This window comes from Typopeltis vanoorti, chromosome 1 (assembly GCF_054136105.1).
Source record: "Typopeltis vanoorti isolate ZY-2024b chromosome 1, IOZ_Tvanoo_1.0, whole genome shotgun sequence".
Classification (NCBI taxonomy): domain Eukaryota; kingdom Metazoa; phylum Arthropoda; class Arachnida; order Uropygi; family Thelyphonidae; genus Typopeltis; species Typopeltis vanoorti.
Genome location: NC_143549.1, coordinates 11,250,225 through 11,268,222, shown reverse-complemented (window position 1 = coordinate 11,268,222; position 17,998 = coordinate 11,250,225). Strand labels below are relative to the sequence as shown.

Sequence of the window (17,998 nt, the reverse complement as noted above, 5' to 3'; positions counted from 1 at the left end):
CTTTTTCTTTATAAATTCTGAAGAATCTTCAAAGAAATCTATAAAGAATGTTTTTCTTTATAAATAATCATATGATTATAAAATTCTTTTACAAAGAATTTTATAATTATATGACACTCAATTTTATCCATTTCAAGGGATACATACAACACTTTTGTTTCAGACAACTGTATAAAACAAACTACTTGATAGAATGACTTGCAATTTCACATGGATGCTTATGACAGATGTACAAACTTAGGGAAAAAAAATCTTGCTGATAGTGTTGCCATCTATGGTCGAGGCTGAGAACGTTTCAGACTACCCTCCTAGAGGAATTAAGTAACAGATGAGTTTGCAATCAGGGATATGCTGATGATACAGTATTTCTCCATAAAATCAGTGAAAAACTAAGAGGAATCCTTAACAAAGTAAATAAGAACACAAGAACTAAGAACTTAGAAACTCAACTCATCAAGACAAGGTTTGTGGTTCTTAAAGGATACATATAGAGGGAAGGCCTTGAGAAATAAGTGAACATTAATGGAGAAACTAATGATAGCAAATTTTTTTACCTGTTGTTCATAATCAATGTGAAAAATTTCTATTTAAAAGGCACAGAAGAAGATCCAAATTGCTAGAACAAGTGTTATGCCAAACTTATGCAGATTATTCTAAATTCCAGTGATAACATCATTTCCTACACCAAGATGGAATTTTCAAAAAGCTGACTGGGAAAATTTTACTGTTGACTTAGATGGAATTTCCAAAAAGCTGACTGGGAAAATTTTACTGTCTTAGAAGAATTTCTCCAACCTATAAAAATTATTAGCTAAGGACCTGATCTGTGCAACTGTGATCTCTTCTGAACCCCACTTGTTCTATTGGAACACATGCCAAAATTTTCCCACTGATCGTATTCAGAATCTTTCCAGCAGTTTGTAGGTTGCACTTAAAAGGGCTATGGGGGCGATAACTTTCACATCTGTCTGCTGGCTTACCAGGTTTTAGCACAGCGATGATTTTTGTCCTTTTAAATTCCCTGGGGACGCAACCACTTTCAAGTATGTCGCTAAAGAATTTGGCCAACCACAGTCTAGCATAAGGTCCACAATATATCAGGAATTCATTTTGAATATTATTGAATCCAGAAGCCTTCCTTGTTTTGATGTTTTGATGTGCCAAAGATATTTCCTCACAAGAAAAAGGCAAGGAGAATTGTAGGTTATTTTGAATTACAGCCTTCATAGTCTTTAATTCACGTTTTACCTCTCTAGTATGGTCTTTGTCTATAGGGATTCTAGAAGGCAAAACAATATGAGTAGCTATCTGATTTGAGTCGACAGGTGAAGATTTCTTTGATATGAAGGGGCTTGGGCCAAGCTTCTTGAGTAGTGACCAGGCTTTTCTGTTAGTTTCATTGGAGTAGTCATAGCAGTTGCAAAAAAGATACATCCCTTGAGCCTACCGAAAAGAATATGTGCCCGGATGGACTAACGAAAGGGAATCCCTGTATCGGGAATTCCTTGAGAGTAAGGATCCTGAGATAAGAGAATTGCTTCATAGTCTTAATGCTACTTGAAGGGAAAAGTGGATCCAATTACCTGAGAACATAGATTTTAAAAACTAACAGAAAAGCCTGGTCACTACTCAAGAAGCTTGGCCCAAGCCCCTTCATATCAAAGAAATCTTCACCTGTCGACTCAAATCAGATAGCTACTCGTATTGTTTTGCCTTCTAGAATCCTTATAGACAAAGACCATACTAGAGAGGTAAAACGTGAATTAAAGACTATGAAGGCCGTAATTCAAAATAACCTACAATTCTCCTTGCCTTTTTCTTGTGAGGAAATATCTTTGGCACATCAAAACATCAAAACAAGGAAGGCTCCTGGATTTAATAATATTCAAAATGAATTCCTGATATATTGTGTACCTTATGCTAGACTGTGATTGGCCAAATTCTTTAGCGACATACTTGAAAGTGATTGCGTCCCCAGGGAATTTAAAAGGACGAAAATCATCGCTGTGCTAAAACCTGGTAAGCCAGCAGACAGATGTGAAAGTTATCGCCCCATAGCCCTTTTAAGTGCAACCTACAAACTGCTGGAAAGATTCTGAATACGATCAGTGGGAAAATTTTGGAATGTTTTCCAATAGAACAAGTGGGGTTCAGAAGAGATCACAGTTGCACAGATCAGTATCTTAGCTTAACAACTTATATTGAAACAGAGTTTCAAAGATGTGAAGACTACTGCAGTCTTTGTAGACTTGACAGCAGTCTATGATGCTGTCTAGAGGGAGGGACTCGTATACAAATTCCTTAAGATCATCATCATTATTATTATTATTCATGACACCTCCAAGGAGTCCAAAGACTCATCATGGGAGGACACCCACTATACAACTGTCTCCACCACTACACCGAACCTCTACTACCAATCATCTCCATCAACGCCATCTACGGCCAACCACCACCACCACCACCACCACCACCACTACACCGAACCTCTACTACTCTGTCTACTACTCCTCTACTACTCTGTCTCCACCACTACACCGAACCTCTACTACCAATCATCTCCATCAACGCCATCTACGGCCAACCACCACCACCACCACAACTACTATTTTTTGTCTGTAAATTGCGTGTGTTCTGAAGGGCCGATTTGTCTGTATCATCCCATGTAAAACACTGGGACACCTCATAAACAAATTATTATGTGATCAATATTTCAGAGTGATAAATGGGGAAAGTATCAATAAACAGAGAGTGCTTAAAAATGGGCTACCACAGGGCTCAATGCCAGCACCACTGCTCTTCAGTCTTTACATCACAGACATCCCTAAAACAATTAGTAGAAAGTTTGTTTATGCAGATGATTTAGCTTTGGTAATCAGTGATAAATCTATAGAAAAAACTGAAGAAATATTGATAAATGATGTCAGCCTTATGGCAGTTCTATAAAAAATAATTAACACCAAATCCTGGTAAAACTGAATGTTCTTGTTTTCACCTTGATAACAGACTTGCAAATCAAAAACCAGAGATATATGTTGATGGGACATTAATCTCGTTTAATCCGACACCTAAATACTTGGGGATAACCTTGGATAGAACCCTGTCATATAAATAACATATACTTAATATCGCTGCTGAAGTACGTACTAGAAATAATATAGTTCAGAAGTTCTGCAGTACTACATGGGACTCAAGTGCCACAACTCTACAGTGCACCACTTTAGGACTGGTCTACAACGCAGCAGAGTATGGTGCCCCTGTCCGGCTTAATAGCCACCACGTCAACAAATCAGATGTTCAACTTAATTTCACTATGCGCTTAATAACGGGCTATATCAGAAGCACACCCTTACAATGACTCCAAATTTTGAGCCATATTTCTCCTCCAGAATCGCAACGACAGGAAGCTCTGCTTTGTGAATATAAAAGAATCCTAAATAACCAAAGTCTCCCAATACATGAGTTTATTCCAGTTGCTTTATCTGATAGATTAAAATCCAGAAGACCTGCCATTAAGACCACCTGTAATCTTCTCAGCCAGAATGCCAGCTTGATGAATAAGTAGGATGCACTTTTGACTCAAGCAGCATCACCGAAAGTCAATAGCTACATAAATATTCTTTAAAAACCATCTGGATTTGACATGCCCAGGAATATATGGAAGACTGCTAACAGGATCCATACAGGTCATGTAGTATGCAGAGACTTACTCTCAAAATGGGGAAAGATATCGAATCCCCACTGCCCTTGTGGAGCCGAACCCAAACCATTTCTCATATAGTTTAGGAGTGTGAGTTAATGGCATATCCAGGTAAACTAAAGGATATTTTTGACCTATCCCCAGAATTAAAAATCTAAATGTAAAAATATGACTAAATTTTTCCTTGATGCATGTTATACATTAAATACTTGTATTTTATCTGCTTGTTTATATTTTACTTCTTATTTATAATTTTATATATTGTATCTTATTGTATCTTATTCATATGTATTTTATTTTATTTCCTTTTAACCATGTGTGTATATGCCATTTGATAAATAAGATTATTAAGACATATAGAGTTTGGACTTCAAAAGATTTTTCACTTGGTTATACTATAAATTAAAGATGCTAAGAAATTATATTCTTGGTTTCATCCATTATCCAAGCATAAGCAAACAAAGTCTGCACATAAAGTAACTTCACGACTCGGCTACTTGTATTATATAGAGGTTAATGACGTCACATCAAATGTCTCAGAATCCCATAATGCAAAGCATATATCCTTACGGACGTGTATAATGCTATGAATTATGGGAAGGGCCATTACCCACACTGGTTTCAACGTTTACCACCTTTGTGAATCTGCCCAATGCTACTGCCAATTCCCTTAAGACGCATGCCGAATGTCATCAAATCCTATTACCTTATTGAGGAAATTATTTATTTCCTCATATACCACCTGCTCACTCGCTCACAGTTAAGTCATTCCCTCCTATGTCTGCTACACTAAAGTTCCTGATGATTCCACCCTGATCGGGATGAAACACTCTTATAAATTGATAAATGAATATGTCAACAATGTCTTCTGCAGTAGTTAATATTCTACCAGTTTCATCCATTAACATCATCTTACTATGATCATTCTTCCGTCTACTTGCCACATATCTAAAAACCTCTGTAGAGTTTTCTTCACCTGATTTGCCAGTTTGAGTCACTCTCCTGGCTTGCTCTTTATACTGTTCAATTGACTGATTAGTAACATTATTCATCTTGTACTTCCTCCGAAGCAGCCTTATGTGCCAGTAGGCACGGAAAGACTTGATGATGATGATGATGACTTCCTCCAAAGCGCCTTCTTTTTTCAGATTTCATGTTTAAGCTTCCCAATCATCCATTTTTATCACTATTTTATTCAGCCTTTTGGCCTTCGAAATACATTAATATATTGATGATGTTATATATTTTTATGTCAGTTCCCACAGTATTTATTTCCTTGCCACTCAGCTTCTCTTTCCACGTTATATTTTCAAGCTGTCTCTAAGCTTGTCATAATCACCAGTAATACAATTCCACACATATTCTTTCTTCACAAAAGTCTGCATATGACTAACCACAATCCAAGTGATCTCTTCATAATCACTTTCACCAACTGAAGAAAGTGCAAAACCCATCTCCCAATTACATCCTCTGATGAAATGATCAGATGTAAAACTATCGATCCTTGTGTGCTATCCTTTACATGCTGACTGAGATAGTTATTTCTCAAGAAACTTGAGACATTCATTTTCCTTATTCCCAAAAGCTATCCCTTCATTCAAATCCATACCACCATAATTAAAATTACCCATAATAATTACCCTTCCTTTGTTCATTAATCAAATTGTTTATACCTATCTTCATTGCCAACCTCCGCATTCCCAATCCAAAACAACATCCAACTAAATAAGTCTTCTTCTCAACCTCCATGTTACACTACACTGTTTCATAACCATTGCCACTATTTCCCTCTTTCATGTCTACCTTACATGGTCATAATTCCCCTGCTATCATCAGCAGCAGTCCCCCTCCCTTCTTGTCCTTTCTAACCTTGTGAAAAATACTGCATCATTCTGTTTTATTTATATTAGGATATCATCTTCAATCAGCCATGTTTCACTTATTCCAATGATTTTAGAATGAATAAACTCAATCAATGTTTTCAGAAAAACACTTAGTAGTTTTTATTTTCTATATTTTTTATTTTCCCCCTCCCTTCTTGTCCTTTCTAACCTTGTGAAAAATACTGCATCATTCTGTTTTATTTATATTAGGATATCATCTTCAATCAGCCATGTTTCACTTATTCCAATGATTTTAGGATGAATAAACTCAATCAATGAAACCATTTTAACTTCCTTATTTCTGATACTTCTGGCATTTGTAAACAAACACTGTAATTCAATTTTAGGTCTACAACCAGTCCTATCCAAGCTACTTGTGGGCTGTGATTTCCCCACCACATCTGCCTAATTACCTTTATCACCATTTATCACATATATCTGCTCAGTCTCAACTTTTCCACTCAAATCACAATATACTCCTTCTTCATATACAAATTTACTGCCATTTCCAACAGTCATTCTCCCTGTGCTACCTCCCTGTCTGCCTGGGCTCTCCCCCCTCCGTTACTCTATTCTTCTTCTTACATTCGCATTCTCTCTTTATCTCTCTCAAAATACTACTGTTTCCACTGCCAAGTACTTCTATCTCTTCAATACCATTCTCCTGATTTTTCTTTTGTCTCTTTCCTCTGATCTCTTGCTCGCATTGCACACTGTACCTCCATGCACCTTAATGCTAGTGTCCGAGAAGGTTCTGTCCTCTCACCGACTCTGTTTCTTCTATACGTCAAATACCTGCTCCAGTTGACCATCGAATACACAGTTTTGCTGACGACAGTATACTACATTACTCCTTTTCACTTGACAAATCTTTTACTTAACAAATCACTACAATTCACAGAGCAACAACCTCTGCAAGCATAAATTCTGATCTCCAAACTATTCTTTGATGGGGCTTGAATAACCTTATTAATTTCAGTGCATGCAAAATACAATTCTGTCTTATCACAAAAAAGGACCATATTATCCCAGCCTTACTTTTGACAACATTCAAATCTCTCTAGGTAACATGAGATCTCTCATATTATCTCATATCATAAATACTGGATGCAGTGCAGAAGAGAATAGTATGACTGATTAATGATTCATCTATTACCAACTTACTCAACCCATTCTCACACAGATTTTTGGTATGCCAAAAATCTGTGTGATCTGTAAAGATAACCCAGCAAGATTTAACAAGATTATAATAGTAAAAATTATAGAATGTACAACAACAACAAAATTAAGATATACACACACCTTCAGAGCAGCCTAATAGTTCCATCCGTAAAGAAATTTTGTAGTTCCACTTCATTGGAATAATTCTTACAAATCTTGCTTCAAACGGCTGCTCAAATAGATGTTTAACTTCATTGGTACTATCATAGTTACCAGGAAACTTCTAAAAAAAAAAAAATAGAAAATAAAAACTACTAAGTGTTTTTCTGAAAACATCAAACACTTCTTAGTATCACTTTATTAAAATCATTATTTTCTTTTATTTATTCACAGAAATTCATAATAATAATTATTATTATCATAATTATGAATTATTATTATGTTCAGAATATTTCAAACCATTAACCTATAAAATATAAAGTACTTGCCAGAAAATAAATTTTATATCACTTCTATTAAGTTTATTACCCTTGAATAAGAAGAAAGAAAAGGGTATTATTAAAAATATTACTGTACCTTATGTGCTATTAGCAGCAATATGCATATAGGGAAAGAGATACAGTATACCAAAAAAAAAAAAAGGAAAGTAACAAACAGTGCATTGTAAGATGGCTCAGTTCTTAGACCATTGCAATTCATCTCATCTATTAATCAAATTATATTAGCCTGATATCTGGTGCCAGATATAAGTGCCAGACTCATATTAAAAAAATATGTTAAGGCAGGTGTCAACTCCCTGGCACATTCCTTCAGAATATGTGGTGATATATTGTCATGTCCCACAGCTTTATTTACATCTCCTTTACTCAACTCCCCAAACACCTCTTGCTCACTTACAGTTAGTCTCTCCTCCCCATCATCAACTGCTCTCAATCTCCCATCGAAGTCATATTCACAAGAGTGAAAGATCTTTATGAACTGCTCATTAAATATCTCAACCACACATTCTGCAATAGCTGTCTTTATACCATTTTCTCCAATCAATGTCATCCTTCCATAATAATTCTTTCTTTTGCTGGTTACATATCGAAAAAACTCACTAGGATTCTTTTTGGCTTCATTAGCTAACTGCTGTTCATACCTCTCTTTAGCTACTCTCACCAACCAAGTCACCCTCCTTGCCTGTCTTTGTAGACCTCATGAAATTGGTTATTTCCACTTCTCTTATGCTGCCTCCACAATGCCCTTTTCTCTGTATCGCATGCTTAATCTCTTTATTCATCCATCTCACACCTCCCTCATTTAACCTTCTCACCTTTGTAATACATTTAGACAATGCATCTACTAGATACTTTTTGAAAATCCCCCAAGCTGCATTGATCTCTCTTCCAGCTAACTCCTCATTCCACACTACACCCGCAAGCTGTCTCCTGAGTTCTTCATAATCACCCCCCCCCCCTTGTAGTTCCACATATACCCTTTTCTCACAGCGGTCCTCATACTGCTGGCAACCACCCAGGTAATCACCTCATGGTCACTCTCACCAATTGGTGTATGATTGGACACCTCATTTATAATTACATCCTCTGATGAGATGATCAAAGCCAAGACCCTTAACCCACGTGTGCCCCTCTGTTACATACTGTCTGAGGAAGTTATACTCAAAAACTCAAGAAACTCATTTTCTTTACTTCGAGTTGCTATCTCATCATTAAAGTCTATATTGCCATAATTAAAATCACCCATAATGATCACCTGTTTCTTATTTGCTTGGCTAAGTTGACTATACATTTCACTATCACCACCATCCACATTACCTGGTCTATAACAACATCCCACCAAGTATTTGATTGCATTCACCTCTATCTCACACCATACTGCCTGAAAACCACTGGCACTATTTCCCTCTTGAATTTCTACTTTGTATGGACATAACTCTTTCTCTATCATCAATAGCACTCACCCTCCCTTTTTACCCCTTCTATCCTCACGAAACATATCATACCCTTCCATCTCTACTCCTATCAAGATGTCTTCCTCTTCCAACCATGTCTCACTTATTCCGACAATCTTTGGGTGAACAGATGCAATTAGTGCAACCATTTCATCTGCCTTGTTTCTTATACTTCTAGCATTTGCATACAAACACAACAGCTCATTTTTGGATCTACAGCTAGTTCCACTGATACCTCTCACTCGAGGTGATCTTTCCTTGCTCGACTGGAGCCATTTTCCTTTCTGCTTCTTCATTTTAGAACCCTTTTCAATTCCAACTGTTTCCTCTTGATCCCTGGTCATCCCATTCCTTTCCTGCCTACACATGCTCTCACCTCCTCTTGGAGCATCGACCTTTCTCACGCTGTGTACCCCTGTCCGCCCTGAGCCTCCCCATTTCCCTGTTCCTCTTACACACCCATTCTCTCATTTTCTATACTCATACCACTCACTTCCCCATTCATATCCACCTCTTCAATCTCTCCTGCTCTTTCACATCACTCCCCCTCTTGATCTATTAATTCTTTCTATTCACTTCTCTACCTTCCAGCAGCAGTCTCTTCAAGCGATATTCCTGAGTTTTTGAGTTACATGTCACTGAGCAACATAATTTCTTGCAGAAATTATGTTGCTCAGTTACAGAGTGGAAGGGCAAGCTCAGAAAAACTATGTGTTATGGGAGATGCAGTCAAACATGTGTCTAGCCACCCCCCTAAGACAAATGAGTGCAGAAAGATCACGTAATGGCAAGTCCAGTTTCTCAGGTTTGAAATCTGGGTTGGTACTTACATTATGCAAAGCAAAATGTGAACTGAAGGCAAAGTTGAAATGCATGTACATGAATGTAAGATGTATCAGAAATAAAGAAGATGAGTTTTTAGCATTGAACTGGACAAAAATTATTAGTACCAGTAAGGCAAGCTGCTAGAACTTTGTTTTCTACTTTTCTCAGTCATATTTCACCCCTCCCCCCACCACACACACACCAAAAAAAAGAAAAGAAAAAAAATCATGATATCAGTTCCCAGTTCTTTCCTTTACTTTCTACCCATGTAGTCCATAGAGTACACAGTTGAGGGGCGGGGAAAGGAAAATTACTACATTGCTACTTTTTAACAGTTGTCATTACCTCTACACATATTTTTCTATGCAAATCTCTGCAAAATCAAGTGTTCTGTGGGTTATTTGATTATTAGTCAATATTAGTATATTAATAACCCAAAAAAGTTATTAATCACAATCATACAGAAGTGGTATCATCAATCATCAGCCAAGGTCAATCTGCTGCTGGATGAATGTCTTTCCAATATTATTCCAAAACTGTCTGTCGATGGCTTTCCTTTTCCCACGTCACTTCTGCAAATCTGTTGATATCATCAATCCACCATGATGGAATCCAATCCAGTACTTCTTTTGTTCATCAATGATCTTATCTTAGATCAATATGCCCAGCTCCATAGCCACATCAGATTATTATTATTTAGGCCTCCAAGGAGTCAAAAGACTCATCGTGGGAGGTCCGTCCAAGAAAAACAAGTCTATCAAGATTAATTGTGGAAGGGCCCTCCTAAGAAACACAAATTCCATCATAACAATCCTGAAACTTATTGATAGTTCTCGCTCTCATCACTCTATCAGGCAATGCATTCCACTGTTCACCTACCCTCCATGCAAAGAAACCACTCGTCACCCTCTTGCTCAGAGTTTCCTTTTGTAACTTCCAGGGATGGCCCCTTGATGACAAGGGGCCATCCCTGGAAGTAACATTCCTTCCCACTGTTCAACTAAGCAAAAGAACTCCCCAGTGTCAACCCTGTAACCACCTCTCAACAGTTAAAGTCTCTATCATATCACCCCTCCTCCTTCTATCCACCACACTCTGAAGTCCACATTCCCTCAGCCAATCCTCATAACTAACATTGTACAGTCCTGAAACCATCTTTGTCATCCGTCTCTGTACCCTTTCCACAGTTAATTTATCCCCTTCAAATCCTGGGGACCAAATCTGAGAACAATAGTCCAAGTTTGGTCTGATCAGGGTCTTATACAACAGAATGATAACTCTTTTATCTCTGTAGGTCAGCATCCTTATCATTATTGAAGCAATCCTCTGTGTTTTGGATGCGTGTCTAAAACGGAGACACTCTAGTGTCCTAGAGTGTCCCCCTTCTTGAACCCAAGTCAGTGCTACTTGGGGAATTCTGTTTATCCCCATGAGAAGAACATGTCCAGTCCATTTCCATCTTCTTAAGCAAATCTCTTCATCTGCTGATTTGGAAAAAGTTTTCTTTAAAAGTTCCTTGTTAGTGATTGTATTTGCCAGAAGATTTTTAAAATTCTTCTTAAGCATTTGTTTTCGAAAATGTGCAATTTATTATTTTGTGCGTTTCCAAGTTTCCAAGTAATGTAAGTTTCCAAGTTTCAAAGCCATATAGCAGTACTGCTTGCACAATAGATTTATAGATATTAATTTTCACTTGTAATACTTGATACTTTCCATAATTTATTTGAATTATTATTATAAGACACCTCCAGGGAGTCCAAAGACTCATTGAGTGAGAGCACTTGCTCCACAACTCTGTCTCCACCTGTCAATCCAACAGCTGACCCCACCAATGCCATCCACTGCTGACTACTACCACTAGTATTTCCACAGACAATCACAAACATCTATGCCCATGACAGGATTCGAACCCGCAGCCTTTTGGCTGGAGAGCGGATACGATAACCACTTGGCTAGCCAGGCTGGCATAATACTTGAAATAATTTTGTGCTTGAGCAATTTTTTATAAAAAGGCTTCATCAGTGCCATCTTATTTATTTATTAGTGATCCAAGGTATTTAAAAGTATCAACATCTTCAATTGTTTCATTTTTTAACTTAATTTCTTTATCTGATTTTTCATTTATTTGCATGACCTTGGTTTTCTTCTTGTTTATATGAAGATCGACAGTTTCTGTGCAGCAAGCAAAGTCATGTTTTTAGCTGTAAGTCATTTAACTTAGAGGACAGGAGCACTATATCATCAGCAAAATCAAGGTCTTCCTACGAGTGCAGACGTAAATTCCCACATATTCTCTCTTTTGACAATTAATTGAGTTTTTCATAATCCAATCAATTAATATTATAAATAATAGACCAGACAATACAAATCACAAATCCACCCAGCTATCCAATACTGCTCTCACATTTGGAGTGGGGTTTCTAAAAGCTCCCTCAAAATACTTGACTCAATACAGAGGAGAGCAATTAGACTGATAAATGACCCATCCCTCACCAACTTGCTCTCCTCACTTTCACATAGATGCTTGGTCTCCGCAAAAATATTTCCATGGGAAATGTTCATCTGAAACAGTATCAATAATTCCCCCGCTCTATACTAAGCAAATTGGAATATACACAGCTGCTGCCCAACATCCTTTCACAGTACACCTCGAAACCCACAGAAGAAATTTCTTTTCCTCCTCCTTCATCCCTGCCAATGCAGTACTGTGGAACAGTCTTCCCCCTTACGCATTTCCCAAGGAATACAACATACAAGCTTTTAAATCAAATGTAAACAAGTTTCTACTTTCCCAACCCACCCATATATGATACTTACGTACTATAGGTTGACTAGCCAACCTCTCACATATGGGCCCAACATAAAATAAAAAAATGAAAAAAGACAGAACACAATCCTACCTAACTCCAGTTTCAATCATACAGAAGTCTGTAAGTTTCCCATCTACTTCCATGCAAAACTTGCTGCCATTATACATATTCTTGATAATGTTGAAAAATTTAAAAGGTATTCCATATTCTTCTAATATTTTCCAAAGTTTCTTTATACTGACTAAGTGAAACGCTTTACTAAAATCAATGAAGTTTAGATAAAGTGGGGCTTCTGTACATTATTCGATTACATTTTTAGGAGCGAATATTTGTTGGACAGTTTTGCAACCAGTTCAGAAACCTGCCTGTTCTTCTCTTAATAAATTTTCAATTTCCTTTTTTAATCTATTAATTAAAATTTTTATAAAAACATTTGCAGGAATTGCAAAGAAACAGCATCAATAATTGAAAGCAAACTTATTCCTCTCCAATTTTCACACTTGCTCAAGTCTCCTTTTTTGGGGATTTTATAATAGTCACTGAAGAACATGGCAGTTCATTTGAGCTGTACTGATAAAAAAGTGTTTTTAGAAGTGTTTTTAGTGTGACTTCATGTAATAGAGAGAACAAGAGGTTCAAAGAGTTTTGGATTTGGTCATAGCATCAGAAGAGCCGATAACAACTGACGCTTTCTTTTAAGGTTACATAGTGATCAGCATTCATATTTATGAATTTAGAGACAAAACACACGTTAAAATGATTGTTTTACTTATTATTAATAAAATAACAGTCGATGTTTCAACCCCTGTATTGAGGTCATCATCAGAAAGATATAAAACAAGCTACATGGTTTTGCACTCTAGAAAGGTAAAGCGAATGCTGTTAATTGATCTTTTACTTAACCTAACCTCTAGTGGTAACTTGTTCTGGTTGCTATAATGGTTGCAAATGGTTCCAAAAGGGGATATTTCTGCCCTTTGCACCAGGCCCTTTTCACCAATGTCCTGATCAATGATATTATTATGCTCCTACAGAATATATTTCCACACGACATATGGCCTTCTTTGCCCACATACTCTGCTCAGGATATTTCTTGTGGCAAAACAATTTTTAACTTCAAAAGGAAGGTACAGCCATGGGCTCATCACTCCCCCCCCCACAATAGCTAACTTTTAAATCGAAGACTTTGAGCAACGAGCTCTAGAGTCAGTATGACTAAAGCCCAAAATTTGGCTCAGATATGTCAATGATATTTTCACCATTTGGCCCCACGGCCATGAAGCACTAAATACATTCCTTAGACACCTGAACAAAACACAAATGTATTCAATTCATTATTGAAAAAAAAAAAAAACTCTCTTCCTTTCTTAGACACACTCATCACATGTCTACTCTCAGGATGTCTCTCCTACTCAGGCTACAGTAAACCTACACACACACACACACACAGGCCAGTACATACACAAAAATTCTTACCACCACCCAACACAAAAACTAGGTGTCATAAGTACCCTTAAACACAGAGCTCAAACTATTTGTTCAAATGAGCAAGCTCAAACCAGGAATACGAGATTATCAACCATACATTTATAAATAATGGATACAGTAAAAAAACTATTCACAAGATTCTACACAGAGACACAACTAAAAACAAAAAAGATTTCAAGAATGCCATTGCCATACTTTCCGTTAGAGGCATTTTGGAAAAAATAGACAGAACACTGCACAAATACAACACCAAAACCACCTTCAAGCAGCCAACAAAATTAAGACACCTACTCAGTTCTTCCAAGGATCCTCTTCCACCCAGGGGTTTACAAAATACAATGCACATGTACCTACCATATATAGGGGAAACAGGGTGAACCATCCCAATTAGGAAGGAAATTTTGAAAAAACCGGATTTTCAGAACATGCACTCCAGACATACCACAAAATTGATTGGAAAGGTACCAAGTCCCTAAATTGAACCAAAATCTGGTTTGTGAGGAAATTTAAAGAAGCATGTGAAATGTTCAAACAAAAATCCTAACCTTAACAAAAATGATGGTCTAACCATTCTAAGAATGTGGAGGACCCATTTGCAACCATTATAGCAACCAGAAGAAGCCAAAGAAAAATCTCAATAGAAGAAGACTTGGTGAAGTGTTTTTTATTTTTAACATTCAATAGGAACCTGAACTGTACAGGTTCAGAAGAAACCTGAACTGTACAACTCCAGAAGAAATTCTTAGTATGGGAGGACTTTAGCAGGGTTTATTGTATTTTTTTTTTTTTTTACCACTAGAGGTCAGGCTAAGTAAAAGATCAATTAACAGAGTAGATTCAAATTACCTTTGTAGAGTGCAAGAGCATATACATATGTATCTTTCTGATGATGACTTCAACACAGAGGTTGAAACGTCAAGTTTTTATTATTATTTTATTAATAATAAGTAAAATAATAATTTCAACAGGTGTGTTTTGTGTCCCTAACTTCGTAACAACTGAAATTCAACTAACAATTGAATGATAACAACTGAAATCACATCTCTTACCCAGTTTGAGAGAGTGACCATGTCATTTTGACTTGGAAGATGAACAGACATGCAGAAGTATCAAAGAAAAGGGAATGTATGTGGAATTATAAGGCAGGTGATTATAATATTCTTATAATAGTCTTGGAGAACTGCCCCAAGTCTTATCGATTTGGGGCAGTTCCATGGAGGGCGGAATTGGAAGGCAAGGATATCATTACTGCTTGGGAAATTATGAAGGAATATTTGTTAGCAGCAATAGTAAGCTGTATTCCACGAGTGAAGAAGAGAACACAATTTAGTGTAAAGTGGATGACAAAGAATATCAAACAGGAACTGCAGGTAAAAAAGAGGTTATGGAAGAGATATAAGGAGAGCAGATGCATACAGAATAAAAGACTCAGGCCAGGAGAGTGACTAATATGGTACTCCCCCCCCCCAAGATTAAATCTTGAGTGTACCACTGTCACATAGCAAGTTATTAGATAAAACAGAGCAAATAGTGAAGACAGATATTCAGTAGTGTGGAATGGATAAGAGTGTGGCTGACAGGTATCAAAAATTAATATATACTGGATTAGAATCTAGGAGAATGCAGGTGTGAGTAGTGTGCTAGAGTGCTATGTTTATCTTGTACACATCGAATTCTTTGATGATGCTAATGGGTAGCCAGTGAGAGAGAGAGAGAGTTTGAGTGTATAGTCAGGACAAAGTTTAAGGAAAAATATGACAGGTAGTACCATAATTTCAATATGGTACATGTTTCTACTCCAATAGTTCACTCAGAGGTGCCTTTAAGAACATTATGATCTCAAAGGCACATATGCTCTCATACATATTATTAATGATAATCAATATATTAATATTGGATATAGAAGGCATTTCTTACCTTTATGGTTCCATCTGGATTACTATAGAATTTGTAGTAATCTCCATCGGTACTGTACAAAATAGTGTAAGAAGTTACCCATTCTGGTAAGTGAGCCTTCCCTTTGGTTATGATGCCATAAATAACTCGGGGATTAACCAGATCAACTTCTATAAACTGTTTATCATCATTGACAGCCGCAGTCCAAGCACCATCTAAAATATATATTTTGAATATTTTTCAATTATTATGTGCATTATTATTATTATTATTATTATTATTAGATAATAGAGGGTACTGCGCAGGCAGACAAATGCACGTATGCTGTATCGCTGCTCCTGGTTTTATAGGTTTAAAGTGTTCTTTAACTCATGTTTTTAATTTGAAAGTGCTGCTATTTAATTCTACTCACACTGAAGACAGGGATGTTCAAATCACCAAAATCAGATAGGTAATATTCAAATTTTCAGTGTTGGAAGTTCATAGAGTGTACTGAAGTCACCAGTCAATGAAGAACAAAGGACATCACCATTTTAAAAGTCGCACTACAGTTGCTAATGGGAAGAAAGTCTAAAGGGCACCGAGACAGCGAAGGTCAAGCACAATGAGCTGTAACAAGTACAATAAGCCATTAAGTGATGAAGGGAGCGGGCCGTATTGTTCCGAATGTAACAAAAAACAACACTTCCACTGTTCAGCGATCTCAGAAAGCACGTGGAAAGTAAAAGGATCCATGAAAAGGATCAAATGGCGATGTCAACAGTGCTATGAGAAAATGAAAAGCAAAGACCAGACACCAAAGAAAAGTAATGATGCACATCAAGGTAAGCCACTTCCTGGTCCTAAAATTACAGATAATTTTGATTCATTTAAACTCATAGTGAAAGACTTGCTAAATACACACATGGAACAAATCAACAAAAAATTTAAGGAGTACGAAAGTTACATACAGTTCAATAATGAGACCTCTGAAGAAATGTTAGGAACCATGAGAGAAATAAAGACAAAACTAACGGTAGCGATAGAAAGGCAAGAAACACTCCAGTGTGAAAATCAAGAATTGCGGAAAGAAGTAAACACACTGAAGTGTCAAATGGAACACATGCTACAAAAAGAAAGAAAAAAAGAACTTCAAATTTTAGGAATAACGAAAGAAAATACAGAAGACTTAAGAAACATAATGCAACTGATCGGCAGCAAAATTGGAATTAAAATCGCAACCACTGATATCACCTCTATTAACCGAGGCCCACAAAAAAACAAAGAGAGATGGCCACCAATCATCGCTCGTTTTACCAACAGAAGTCTGAGAGACACCATTCTTGCAGCAAGCAAGAAAACAAGGCCGACAACAATGATCCTAACTGATAAGAAACTTCCAACACCCATCTATATAATGGAACACTGGACTCCATACTTCAAAAATCTTTTATATCAAGCAAGGAAGACAAAAACAGAGAAAAACTATACGAATTCACAGATATTTATGAGAAAGAATGAAAATACTCGAGTATACATAATTGCAAGTGAATCTGACTTACACAGCCTACCAATATAAAACACTAACTTTTCACATCCTTAAGAACAAGATTAGAAATCACTTAAAAACTATATAATGGAGATCTCAAACATAGGAGAACATATCCATTCAGACAACATAAACTTCAAGGTCTTTGACTCTTTGAAGACATGGTCAGACAACATTTCCACCAATACCAACTTCACTATCGTACACACAAACCCCTGGAAGTTACCATCAAACTTCCCGTCCCTGTTCTCGGCCAAGCTTAACCAACTGTGCTCCACCTGGAGCACCACTGGCTGGGACTGGGACACCTGGGCACGACTCAAGAACAACATCAAAGAAAACATGAAAAAATGGGGCCAGGAACGTGCCTTCCTCAGAAGAGCTCGGCTCCGTGACCTTTACAAGCAGAGGAGCTGGTTCATGGCCAGCCAACGCCAAGGCTTTCATTGTCACAACACCATCCGTGACATTAATCTCGACATCGAATTGGAAAAGCAAAAGCAGGTGGAAGAAAAGAACATCAAGATCCGTCTCCACCTCTGCTCGGAAGAAAGGCAATCAGCTGCATTTTACAACAGGCGTTACGTCAACTTCCGGCAGGAGCGAACCATCACCTCCATCAGTGAAGGCGGGTGTGACCACACCACAACACCTGACATCATGAATGACTTCTGGGGGTACTACAGTCAACTCTACTCAGACAACAGTACCACCCAGGATTACTCCTGTTGGAACATTGACTCCTTCCCTGCA

At 37.2% G+C, this 17,998-nt stretch overlaps 1 protein-coding gene across 4 annotated transcripts in view; it reads right to left on the bottom strand.

Annotated features, from left to right (window-relative positions):
- LOC150109786 (uncharacterized) overlaps positions 1 to 17,998 on the bottom strand; it is a 1,408,745-nt gene that overhangs the window by 890,562 nt on the left and 500,185 nt on the right. For all 4 annotated transcript variants that reach the window (XM_090396626.1, XM_090396635.1, XM_090396653.1 and 1 more), the window contains 2 exons: positions 15,739 to 15,932; positions 6,886 to 7,027 (listed from right to left, as the gene is read on the bottom strand). In XM_090396626.1, coding sequence (XP_090252752.1) covers positions 6,886 to 7,027; positions 15,739 to 15,932 — 336 coding nt within the window. The remainder of the gene's footprint in view (positions 1 to 6,885; positions 7,028 to 15,738; positions 15,933 to 17,998) is intronic.